Source organism: Suncus etruscus, chromosome 8 (assembly GCF_024139225.1).
Source record: "Suncus etruscus isolate mSunEtr1 chromosome 8, mSunEtr1.pri.cur, whole genome shotgun sequence".
NCBI lineage: Eukaryota > Metazoa > Chordata > Mammalia > Eulipotyphla > Soricidae > Suncus > Suncus etruscus.
Genome location: NC_064855.1, coordinates 27,932,012 through 27,944,495, shown reverse-complemented (window position 1 = coordinate 27,944,495; position 12,484 = coordinate 27,932,012). Strand labels below are relative to the sequence as shown.

The following is a 12,484-nucleotide window of genomic DNA, read 5'->3' as shown; positions in this document are numbered from 1 at the left end:
GATTCCCACCCCTCCGCACATGCATCTATTCAGTTGACCAGAACAAGGGGACAGTTTGAGCTACCCTAAGTTTGGCCAACTTGGAAGCCCTGTGGTCTCAGGGGGGCTGTGAGCTGGTCCGGAGCCATGGACGTGGGGCCTCAGCAGTCCAGGGGCCCGCCTGTGTGGTCTCCTGTGACTGTCCCCAAGGGAGTGTGCTGTCCTGCAGCCCCCAGGGAGAAGTGTCAGCTAAGTCATAAGCTTCACTGCAGCCCACCAGGGTTGACTCTTGTAAATAAAATTTCATTGGAACAAGCCTAGCCCTGTGTTCTGTGCTGTGGGCCTGCTCCTGGGGAGGCAGAGGGGGGCAGTTAGCCCATGTGAGGGCCATGGACTCCTTATTCCTGGTGGCCCCCCAGGAATGTAGGCCCCTCAGCTGTTCACAGGTCACTGTTGTGACCTCATGGTCACAGACATGGTTGTCATCAGTACTAGATTGGATCCGATGTGATCTCAGATGTGATCCATGTCAGTTCTGGGTTAGATCAGTTGTAATCTCAGGCTGTGACCTCAATGTGGCCCACTACCAGTGCTGGCCATGTATCAAGCAGGGTCAGGTAGCAAAGCTTTTCTCCTGGTCTAGCTTATTCATTTGTCTATTTTGGGTGCACACCATAGTGCTGGGTTTGGGGAGAAGTCATGTCGGGATCAAGACAACCTTCTCTTCTGGCCTTCAGCATGGTGCAGTGCCCACACTTACTTTGGTTTGGGGGTCACACTCTGGGCTCTGGAATTATATAGGGTGCTGGGGATTAAGCCCAATTTTGCCAAGAACAAGGTAAGTGCCTCACCAAGTGTACTCCCATTTTTCCTGCTCTGTGCTCACCTGTCTGTGTCCTTGGTGTCTGCCCCAAGCACAGAGGGCGATGGGGTGGATGTGGGCTCTGACTATGAAACAGCATTCTGTAGTCTGACCAGTTGCTGGGATGCCTATATAATGCCACCATATAGTGCCAGTGAACAGCAGTCCCACTGGTGGTTGGGGGAGTCATTCTGTTGGACTGGTGGCCTCTGAGCTCAAATCTGCTTTGGGGGGTTGATGACTCTTTTTGAGACCTGTGGCCACGGTTGGGGTTGGGGCTAACATGTGAGGGGCTTATAGTCAGGTGCCTCAGTGACATGAGGCTCTTGTCTACCCTCATTCATGAAATCTAGAATGGGACTCAGGTATCTACCCCAAGTAAACTGCCACTTATCAGAAGGCAAGAATACCTTCACCCTGTGACACCCAGGACACCCATGGATGCCCACGTGTCACTGACCGAGAGGTGACAGATTTTTAACAACACTTGTATTTTACTTTACAAGAATCCATGTTCGAATTGAACCTAAAGTGAAGGAGGAAGGTGGGGGTGCATCTGAAATAGGAGTGCCATGAAACTGGACGTGGAGAGGGTGAGGGCCTGGCTTTATCCGTAGTGGACAAGTGGAAATGTGCAAAAAAGAGGAAAAGTGAGGAAATTGGTGTGTGACCTGCAGCTCCCCAAGAACCAGGAGGTTCCCTGCACTCAGTGTCCACCTGCAGTTCGTTTTGGTTTGGTTTGGTTTTTGGGCCACACCCGGCGTTGCTCAGGGGTTACTCCTGGCTGTCTGCTCAGAAAAACTCCTGGCAGGCACGGGGGACCATATGGGACACCGGGATTCGAACCAACCACCTTTGGTCCTGGATCGGCTGCTTGCAAGGCAAACGTCGCTGTGCTATCTCTCCGGGCCCCCACCTGCAGTTTTGGGGTGTCTGCACAGACAGGTGGGACTGGCCTGCCTGCCTTTGCAGAGGTCATGGTGCCTTGAGAATACAGGGGAAGTTGTCAGTCTGCTGGACCCCCAGAGCACCGTTAAGATTGCTCACTCCTCATCAGAGCCGTTGAGCAGGGCCTCCTGGTACGAGTGGTCCAACTTCAGCTTCTGAATCCCGATGATGTTCTCGTGTTGCAGCTTTGAGCGGGACAGAAAGCTGGGAGGCAGGAGGGAAGTTGGAACAATGATATGACCTGGCAGAGGTTCCTTTTCTCATCCCCAGTTACCAGCTTATCTTCAAGCCCTGTATCTCCAGAAAATGCTGGCCTTTAGGCTGGGTCTCTGACCATGGCCACAGGGGAAAGGAACCCTCTCCTAAGAGTCTCTACTACAGTAGAGGTCTGATTAGAGTTCCTTCCCTTGCAGTTTGGCAGTCTGCCCTGCTTGAGAAAGGCAGAGTTGGAGTAGCAAGGTTGGCTGTGTGCTGAAAGCTTTCTCGTGTGGAGCTGGATGGGCAGGCAGCTCATCTGTCATTTCAAATATTTTTGTTTTGTTTCGGGGCCACCCTGGTAGTGATCAAGGCTTTGGGCTCTGTGCTCAGGGATTACTCTTGGTGGACTGGAGCTACCTTATGGGATGCGGGGATCAAACCTTGATTGGCCATGTACAAGGCAAGAGCCCTACCTGCTGTGCTATTGCTCTGGCCTCGGTTTTGCAGTTTTTTTTTTTTTTTTTTTTGGTGGTTCTAGAGATCAAACCCAGCTTCCTAGGCCTGACCCTGGGTGATAACTTTCAAAGCTTGGTTCCCCCCACCTGTGCACATACAGCCATGAGGAACCACCACTATGACAGTGCATAGGAAGGATCAGCTGCTTTTTTTTTTGGATTTTTTTGTTGTTTCTGTTTTGTTTTTTGGGGGTGGCACATCCGTTTGATACTTAGGAATTACTCCTGGTTATGCGCTCAGAAATCGCCCCGGGCTTGCTTGTGGGGACCATATGGGACGCCGGGGAACCGAACCCTGGTCTGTTCTAGGCTAGCGCTTGCAAGGCAGATGCCTTACCTCTAGTGCCACCTCTCTGGCCCCTTCATTTAGAGTTTTGAATCACATCCTGTGGTGCTCAGAGCCTCTTTCTGGCTCTGTGCATATGAGTGGGCCCTGGCAGATTTTGTGGGACCCTACAAGGTGATAGGATGATCAGAGCTATGTGCAAAGCAGCTGGTAACGTGGGGCTGGAATGGAAGTACCTGGAAGTACATCCCCTCCATCCTCAGGTTAGCTTCTGAGTTGTGTGTGGCCACTGTCTCACTGGTTGTTCCCATATCTGGGTCACTGGGGCAAATCCCAATTGAAGATGAGGGGCCTGGAATGGACTGGTGCAGAGCATGGATCATAGCCTAGTTCCAAAGATCCCCAGTCAGTGGTTCCACTGAGCACCTGTCTAATTGGCTGTTGACCAGTTCCTTGAACTTCATTTGCAAATGTCCTATGTTCTGAGTGAGGCCTGGGCTGGCTATGTCACCGGTAAGAGGTAGCACTGGCCAGCCGGGAAATGTGGGTCATGGAAATGTGGGGAGTCAGGACGGTGGGGGAGTGGGGATCAAGGGGGTGGAGCCAGTTGGGGTTCATTAGGGAAGAGGAAGCAGGACAGGGTGGCCATGGCGTACCAGTACACGAGCATGTAGCAGGTGGCCATGATGCCCATGGCTGCCAGATAGTGCCAGCAGAAGCACATGGTGATGAACATGACGTTCTCGTGGCTTTGCAGGTCCCAGCCTGGGCCTCCTGAGGGCGGGTACAGCACAAACCCAATCTGCAGGAACAAAGCACAGGGCTGTAGGCACTTCCCTCTCTGCCCCAGTGGGCACTGCCCAGGAAGGTGGTTTCACTGAACTGGGGGAGCTCCAACCGGTAGTTCAGAGCTGTCCCAGACCTGCCGTGAGATGTCTCAGCTACTCAAAGGTTCTCAGAGGACAGGCCCTGGGACACACAAGTCACACAGGGTGTGGTGGAGAGAAAAGTGGGCTTGGGGGCATAGTGTCTCTGCCATGCTCCAGGAGACCCCTGTGCCATGTAGGGCAGGGCAGAGGGACACGCTACTGACCTGCCAGAACCAGGTACCCTGCAGGAGCAGCAGGCTGGTGCGGAAGAGCTCCAGTACCACATTGTCTTGCAAAAACACCTCCACGAACAAAGTCGTGCTCCCTGCAAACAAGGCTGTCAGCAGCATCGAGTGGATATGCTGGTCCAGCGGAGGTCGGTTTTGGACGTGGTAGTAGAAGAGGAAGCCTGTGAGAGGTAGGAGGCCATATACAGGTGCCCATGGCAGATGTACCCCCCTCCCCTGAATGGCCCTATCCCAGACAATTGCCTTATGCAGGTGAAATGGGGTTCAGGGAGAAGTTTGAGGGATCTAAGTGGCACCTCAAGGCCATGTTAGGGGGATGTTGAGGCATGGCTGCTATGTAGCAAGCCTGAATCGACCTGGACCTGAAATCTATTGTCCACTCATTCATCCTTTTCCTCAGCTCTTTGGGCGCCAAAGAGTGAACACTGGATTGTCAAAGGATTTTTCAGGGCCCACCCAAACCTTGCATGTGGGGGCCCCAGGTCCATACCAAGCACCATGTGGTCCCCTGAATACCTCCAGATTTGTCTCTTCTTTTCTCCTCAGCTCCCTCTCCCCAATAATGAACTCATTCTTTGTTACTCCAGCTCCCAGGAGCTGGGCCAGGAGGCCTGTCCTTGACTCAGCACTTCAGTGGGGAGCCAGTGTGTGTCCCCACACATACTCAGGGCAGAGGAGCCCTCAAGTGCTTCATTCCTGTGGCTGCTATGCATGCATACATGGGTGAGTGTGAGCCTTGATGGATGTCACTAAAGAGAATCAGGGTCACTGAGGAGAATTGGGGTCACTGGGGGGAATCAGGGTCAGTGGAAATCAGGGTTACTAAAGAGAATCAGGGTCACTAGGGAATTGGGGTCACAGGAAGCAGGGTGTTTCAGGGAGAGTTGGGGGCCACTGGGGGGAGAGTCAGGCTCATTAAAGGTCTGTCTTATCCGTGCAGGGGCCCAGGGTCCTCTGGGAAGGTCACATCCCCTTTGTGTTTCTCTGCTGGACCTGCCTTCTCTCCTCTCTTTCCTCCAGCCCAAACCTTGACTTACCTTCAACAAAGGTGGCTATGGCCATGACTAGCTTGTCGAGGCCCCGGGGAATGTGGGTGTAGAGGCAGGAGAGCAGGTCGATGAGGCCCGACACACCGAAGAAGAGGTACATGGTACTGTGCTGCCAGTTCATCAGCTTCACCCAGTGGTCCCCATGGTACAGGTGCAGATGGGGCCCACTAGGGACAAACTGCTCAGCCAGTATCCCTGCAGAAGGGGCAAAGTCCAGCCATGGGCTCCCAAGGTGGGCAGTGCCTAGCAGGAGCAGCCGTTGGCAGGGAGGGGTGCACTGCAGGCCATGAGCTTAGCTGATCTGGGGTTCCTTCGGGCAAGGGGAGAGGGCAGGGAAGCAGCCCCTCAGGTCCTCTCCCCCAACCAAGTTAGCAGGGAAGGAACCTGGGCAGAAGCAGAGTGTCCCAGTGTTTCCTTCTGGAGGAGCCTCTGTATCCTAATTCATCTGGGTAAAGTCAGTAAAGGGGTGTGTGTGTGTGTGTGTGTGTGTGTGTGTGTGTGTGTGTGTGTGTGTGTGTGTGTGTGTGTGTGTGTGTGTATGTACATTGACCACGTCGAAGAATATCTCAGGCTGGGAGAGTACAGAAGCCAGAGAAAAGGAAGCAAGAGCAAAGTTTACGTGTGTGTGTGTGTGTGTGTGTGTGTGTGTGTGCGTTGACATGCAGGGAAGAACACTGCCTGCACAATTCCTGGACAGCGGGAGTAGTCTGTGGGACTGTGCATGTGGAGGCAGGGATAGGGGAGCTGGTAGGTTCTCAGGGCTGACATCTGCTCTGTACTCAGAGATCACACTTGGGCTCAGGGGACCATATGGGATACTGGAGATTGAACCCAGGTCAGCCTTCTGCAAGGTAAGTGCTCTTTGTTGTACTGCAACTCCAGCCCTTCACAGAGTATTTTTTGTTTTTTTGGGTTTTTTTTTTTTTTTTTGGTTTTTGGGCCACACCCTGTGACGCTCAGGGGTTACTCCTGGCTATGCACTCAGAAGTTGCTCCTGGCTTCTTGGGGGACCATATGGGATGCCGGGGGATCGAACCGCGGTCCGTCCTAGGCTAGCACAGGCAAGGCAGGCACCTTACCTCCAGCGCCACTGCCCGGCCCCTGGTTTTTTTTTTTTTTTTTTTTTTTTGTGGTTTTTGGGTCACACCCGGCAGTGCTCAGGGGTTATTCCTGGCTCCAGGCTCAGAAATTGCTCCTGGCAGGCACGGGAGGACCATATGGGACGCCGGGATTCGAACCGATGACCTCCTGCATGAGAGGCAAACGCCTTACCTCCATGTTATCTCTCCGGCCCCTGGTTTTGTTTTTTTAAGCCATGCCCAGTGATGCATAGGCATGGGGGTTATTCCTGGCTCTGCCCTCAGGAATTATTCTTGGCTGTGCACAGATAACTTTTTGGGATGCTGGGGATCAAACCTGGGTTGGTCAAGCATAAGGCAAGTACCCTCCTCACTGTACTATCTCTCTGGCCCCTCCATGGAATACTTTTATAATCACACATGATGCTCAGCTTCCTCATGTTCTAGAAAAGTTGTGCTTTGTCTTTTATCTTGTTTGTAAAGTTTGTCTTCTGTTCTATCCCTCCAACTTACCACAGCAGCCTCCTGGGACAGAGAATGTACTCTGAAGTCATTGGCCCAGAGGACAGTAAGGTCAGGCACTCTGACTCCTTGTGTTAGCAAACATGGTGATGGATTTGACAGAATAGTTGAGACCAACTGAAAACCCCCCTTCTCTGCCATTATGCAGGATGCAAAAACAGAATTTTAAGTTCCCAGATTTGGGCTAGAGAGATAGTACAGCAGGGAAATAGCACCAGAGAGATAGCACAACACATTCAATGCCTTGAATCAGCAGCTGACCCTGGTTCAATCCCCGACACCCCATTCGGTTCCCTGTACCCATCAGGAGGGACCCCTGAGTGCAGAGCCAGGAGTAACCCCTGAGCACCAAAGGATATGACCCTAAAGCAAAAACGGGGGTGGGAAAATGAAGTTTCTAGATCTGATGGAAATGTTCCCCATCCCATTCTTACCAATTAAAGGTAGAACTGTCCTGATGGCAGCTTCGATGGTCTCGAGCCGCTGATAAGCATGAGCCCCTAGGCTACGCTTCCCTTTGTGGTGAACATGCTTCAGTGGATACTTGACAGACCACCACAGTCCAACGATCAGAAATAAGCTTCCTGGGAGTGCGTGGCCCTCGAAGTTTGCCATCAGAGTCAGACACCTGGGAGACCAGAGATGGTGGTGAGATGGCTGAAGGGAGGGGCAAGACAGAGATCTGGGGGACACCTGTTCCTGATAGGGGAGATTCCAGACTGCAGGCATAGAGACCAAGATTCAATCATTCATGGGAGAATGTGGGCCTCAGGTCAGCAGAATCTCTCTAGTCCTGAGATTGTAGAATTGGGTAAAATGGGAAGACCTTAGAATGTAGATATATTAGATTAGAACAATGTTCCTCACTTCTGTACTTCCAAGGAAATAGTGACTAGAATACAAAGACTACCCACAGAATAAGAGAAATTGTTCACCCAACACCCATCAGATAAGGGGTTCATCTCTAAACTATACATGGCACTGATAGAACTTAATAAGAAAAAAATATCTAACCCCATCAAAAAATGGGGAGAAGAAATGAACATATATTTCCCCAAAGAAGAAATAACAGATGGCCAAAAGACACATGAAAAAATGTTCCACATCACTAATCATCAGGGAGATGCAAATCAAAACAATGAGATATCATTTCAAACCACAGAGACTAGCACATATCACAAAGAACATGAACAACCAGTGCTGGTGCAGATGTGGGGAAACAGGCACTTCCATTCACTGCTGGTGGGTATATAGATTGGTTCAGCTTTATAGGAAACAATATTTCTCAAAAAATTAGAAATTGAACTTCCAGCAATATCACTCCAGGCATACCCTAGGAATCCCAAAACAACATGCACTCATATGTTCACTGCAGCACTATTTACAGTAGCCAGAATCTGGAAACAACCCGGGTGCCCAAGAACAGAGGAGTAGCTAAAGAAACTGGTACACTTACACAAGGTACATCTACTATGCAACAATTGGGAAAAATTAAATTTGGTTGGGACCGGAGAGATACCATGGAGGTAGGGCATTTATTTGCTTTGCATGCAGAAGGACAGTAGTTCGAATCCCATCTCATATGGTCCCCCAAGCCTGCCAGGAGCAATTTCTGAGCTTAGAGCCAGGAGTAACCCCTGAGCACTGCCGGTGTGACCCAAAAACCAAAAAAAAAATTTTTTTGGTTATACATGGATGGACATGGAGATTATTATGCTGAGTCAGAGGGAGAGGGAGAGACATAGAATAATCTCACTCACTTGTGAGACATAAGAAAGATAAAAGATAGTATGGTAATAATATCCAGAGACAATACAAATGAGGGTCAAGAGGACCAGTTCATGGTAGAAAGCTTGCCACAAATAGTGCAGTTAGGGTAGAGAAGGGATGACTATGACAAGGAAAGTTGGAACTGATCACTCTGGACAAATATGGGGTGCTAAAAGGGGATAAAGTAACATGCATGATACATATCTGTCCATTAACAGTAGTGCAAACCGCCAGGCCCAGAGAGATAGCACAGCAGCGTTTGCCTTGCAAGCAGCCGATCCAGAACCAAAGGTGGTTGGTTTGAATCCCGGTGTCCCATATGGTCCCACATGCCTGCCAGGAGCTATTTCTGAGCAGACAGCCAGGAGTAATCCCTGAGCACCGCTGGATGTGGCCCAAAAACCAAAAAACAAACAAACAAACAAAAAACAAAAACAAATCAAAAACCAGTAGTGCAAACCACAGTATCAGAAAGGGGAAATGAGAGAGAGAGAGAATGTCTGCCAAGAGGCAGGCAGAGAGAGTGAGAGGGAAACTGGAGACATTGGTGGTGGGAAAATTGCACTGGTACATTATTTAACTGAATCTTAATCATGAAAATTGTGTTAATACAGTGCTTAAATAAAATAACTAAAAAAAGAAAAGAAAAATCTTCCTTGGGGCCAGAACAACAGTACAGCAGGGAGGGTACTTACCTTGCGCACAGCTGAAAAGGGAAGTCAACCCCGCCTCCACCAACCTTGGCGGATGCCCCACCCTTAAGGAAGTCATCACTTCCTTAAGTCATCACTCGGCCCCACCTTTACCCCTACCTCACCAATGATTCGTGTTACTGTAGCGAAAGTCCAGCCCTCAAGGACTCTCCTTCCCCTCCCACTTCCCATCCTATATAAGGGGGGAACTACGGGACCACGAGGTCCTTTTGTCCCTGTTCTATTCTGGGGACACATTGACCCTGGCCATTCCGAATGGTCAGTATTAAAGCACTTTTTAGAGCATTTTCTGGGACCTTGGCCTCTTCATTTCTCTGCATTGGGCAGCTAGATTAGGACACCTGGACCTTTCATTGGCGAGCCATCCAGGAGTCCTCATCCTGCCCGGAACAGAGCTATGAACAGGTGGCCTGGTGAGTTCTGATGTGTGTGTGTGTGAGCGCGCTTTGCTTCGTGTCTGTCTTAGTCTAAGATTATGTTGTATTCTGTGACCAGTGGGAAGCTGACTTTGTGGTGGCTTAGTGGCTGATGTTATGAGCTCCCTACTCGACGTGGAAACCGAGTAGTAGCAGACTTTGTATCATAGGAGGGTTAGAGTCCCTTGCGTGACTTAGGGATCTCCCACCTGATGTGTTTCCGGGTGTGGGGTTCCCACCTGACGCGTATTCCAGGTGGCAGGGGAGCTGACGAGCTCTTAATACTGCTATAGGTCACAACCCTGGTGGTACCCCAGGGGATCAGTAAGAGCAGCGGGAAGACGTTCCTGGGCTGCTGGGAGAGGTTGTCTGCCTGTGATTTGTGGAGCTCAAGAACTTGGTTGTTATTGGCATTGCTGTCTGTCTCGGATTTATTGTTGGTATTTACAGTCGAGAATTAATCTGTGAATTTTACAGTTGTGTCTCTGGATGTTCGTTTGACTCCCCTCTGACTGCCTCCTTTGTCTGTCCGCCTTCCTGGCGATTCTACAAGTTTGATTCCTTCCCATTTTCTTTTTCTAAGGTTGTGCTAAAATGAGGCAAATTCAATCCACCCCACTTACTCTGACACTAGAACATTGGGCAGAGATTACTTGAACACATTCATTTGGTTGTTCCAGTGTGGTGCCACTGTCTGTCTGTTTGTTTGTCTGTTTGTTTTTTTTGCCTATGTGATCTATGTTTTTCTTTGGTCTGACCATGAAAAGAAACTCTAGGGACATGGCGGAGGGTGTTGGAAATCGCAAACCCCAGATTTCTCAATGGCCATCGGGGATAAATTTTCCCTGGAGAATTTCTGGACTTTGCAATTGCCCAACTTTCCTGCCATGTGTTCAGGCCCAGAAGAAAAAAAAAAAAAAAGCAACTGGCCGCTTTTTTTCTAGCTGGAAAAAAAAAAGTGCTTTTTTAAACTCTCCAGCCTGAAGGAATTCACTACACCCCGAGGGCAGACTATTGTCCTCCCAAACTCACCTGGCTGGGAACTGTGGGTGTAGGCAAAGAAATCCCAGTGGATTTACATATCAAAGAAAAATCTAGCTAATGGTTTGGAAGTCAGGAAAAATTTTTGAGCATTTAAATTTCTAACTTAAAGGTTTCTTTAAAAAAAAAAAAAGAGGATGTTGCAGATTATTGTGGTTGTTTTTGTTTGTTTGTTTTTCGGTGCATGTGGAGGTTTTTAGCAGCAGAACCACTGCAAAAGGATGAGTGGAGAAGTTAAAAAAAAAAGAAGAAGAAAAAGAGAAGGAGCTGGTTGGTAGGGCATTTGCCTTGCATGCAGAAAGAAAAGTGGTGCAAAAAAAATTAAAGATGTGTACTAGGAAAAATCTGTATAATCAAACTAAATGATTATTAATATGTCTCTAGGTTAAAAAAAAGTGTAAATGTTTTTGAGCATGTTCTGCCAGAAGTAGTGAGCATTCATTCTTTCTGGTTTTCAAAATTAATTTGTGTAACGTAAATTGCTGGTGTCTTCTGCCTGTAAACCAAAATCAAAAGACTAAGTGAATTTCTATATGTAGAATTAAGCATGATTAAAATATTATTTTGCAATTTTTCATTATTTGTTACCAAGAACATTAATATTTGTATCACAGGAGGTTTTGTAAAAATGGTCATGGGAACACAAAAATACAATACAAAAACCCCTTCCTTACACCTATATTCATTGCAGCACTATTTACCATAGCAAGACTCTGGAAACAACCAAGATGCCCTTCAACAGACGAATGGCTAAAGAAACTGTGGTACATATACACAATGGAATATTATGCAGCTGTCAGGAGAGATGAAGTCATGAAATTTTCCTATACATGGATGTACACGGAATCTATTATGCTGAGTGAAATAAGTCAGAGAGAGAAAAAAACGCAGAATGGTCTCACTCATCTATGGGTTTTAAGAAAAATGAAAGACACCCTTGTAATAATAATTTTCAGACACAAAAGAGAAAAGAGCTGGAAGTTCCAGCTCACCTCAGGAAGCTCACCACAAATAGTGATGAGTTTAGTTGGGGAAATAACTACATTTTGAACTGTCCTAATAACGAGAATGTATGAGGAAAATGGAGAGCCTGTCTAGAGTACAGGCGGGGGTCGGGTGGGGAGGAGGGAGACTTGGGACATTGGTGATGGGAATGTTGCACTGGTGATGGGTGGTGTTCTTTACATGACTGAAACCCAAACACAATCATGTATGTAATTAAGGTGTTTAAATAAATTAAAAAAAAAAGATCTTATCTCCTCCAAGGTGGGGAAACTGGTAGGTGGGCCTATTGAGAGTGGTGGCGAGGCCACAAGAGTACAACCCTTAAATGAAATTGGTACTTTAATAAAAGAAACTTCTTAACCTTAAAAAAAAAAAAAGGTCATGGTTTTAAGAAAAAAAATATAAAAGATTTCGCTGTAGAAAGAGATTCTCGAATTTTCTGAGTAATTTAAGTAATATTTGCTTTTTCTCTTCTCCTAGAACCTTTTAGTACCATTTTATGTCACGGCATCATGTTGCTTTGCACAAGATACAAGCAGATGGCTTTCCTCTCTGCATGAGGAGTGATCCCCATGCAGACAGAAAATCCTAAAATTAGTGAGGGGACCCCAAAGCCCTCTTTCAGAGGAATAATTGGAGTTGAGGTGGTGTGACAAGCAGGCACCCTTAAGCATTTGGCTGTAAAGACCGGAAAGAGACTGAGATAAATGGCCTGAGTAAGAAAATTGAAGATTTCCTAGATTCTGGAGCAGCACTAACTGACCACAGCCTGTGGGCCCTGCTCTCACCCTCCACCCTCAATCTCAGGAGAAAGAGAATTCGAGGTCAGTCTCTTCCAAACCTGGAGAGGAGTGGAACAGACAAACCACCTCTAAAAATTCCTACAGAGGGTGAGATGCCCACGGCCAGCCACAAGATCCTCATGCTGAACTGACCAACTCATCAGCCAAACCTGAGTGACTGTGACGTGACAAACCTGCTGTG

The 12,484-nt window shown here is 48.3% G+C and overlaps 1 protein-coding gene across 1 annotated transcript; it reads right to left on the bottom strand.

Moving 5' to 3' along the window:
* Positions 1-1,884: 1,884 nt before the first annotated feature.
* TMEM45B (transmembrane protein 45B) lies at positions 1,885-7,170 on the bottom strand. Its single transcript, XM_049778312.1, has 5 exons — positions 6,990-7,170; positions 4,943-5,149; positions 3,882-4,066; positions 3,445-3,590; positions 1,885-1,993 (listed from the first exon to the last, which is right to left on the bottom strand). Exons 1-5 carry the CDS (start codon positions 7,168-7,170, stop codon positions 1,885-1,887), a joined length of 828 nt encoding a protein of 275 aa, XP_049634269.1.
* Positions 7,171-12,484: the final 5,314 nt, after the last annotated feature.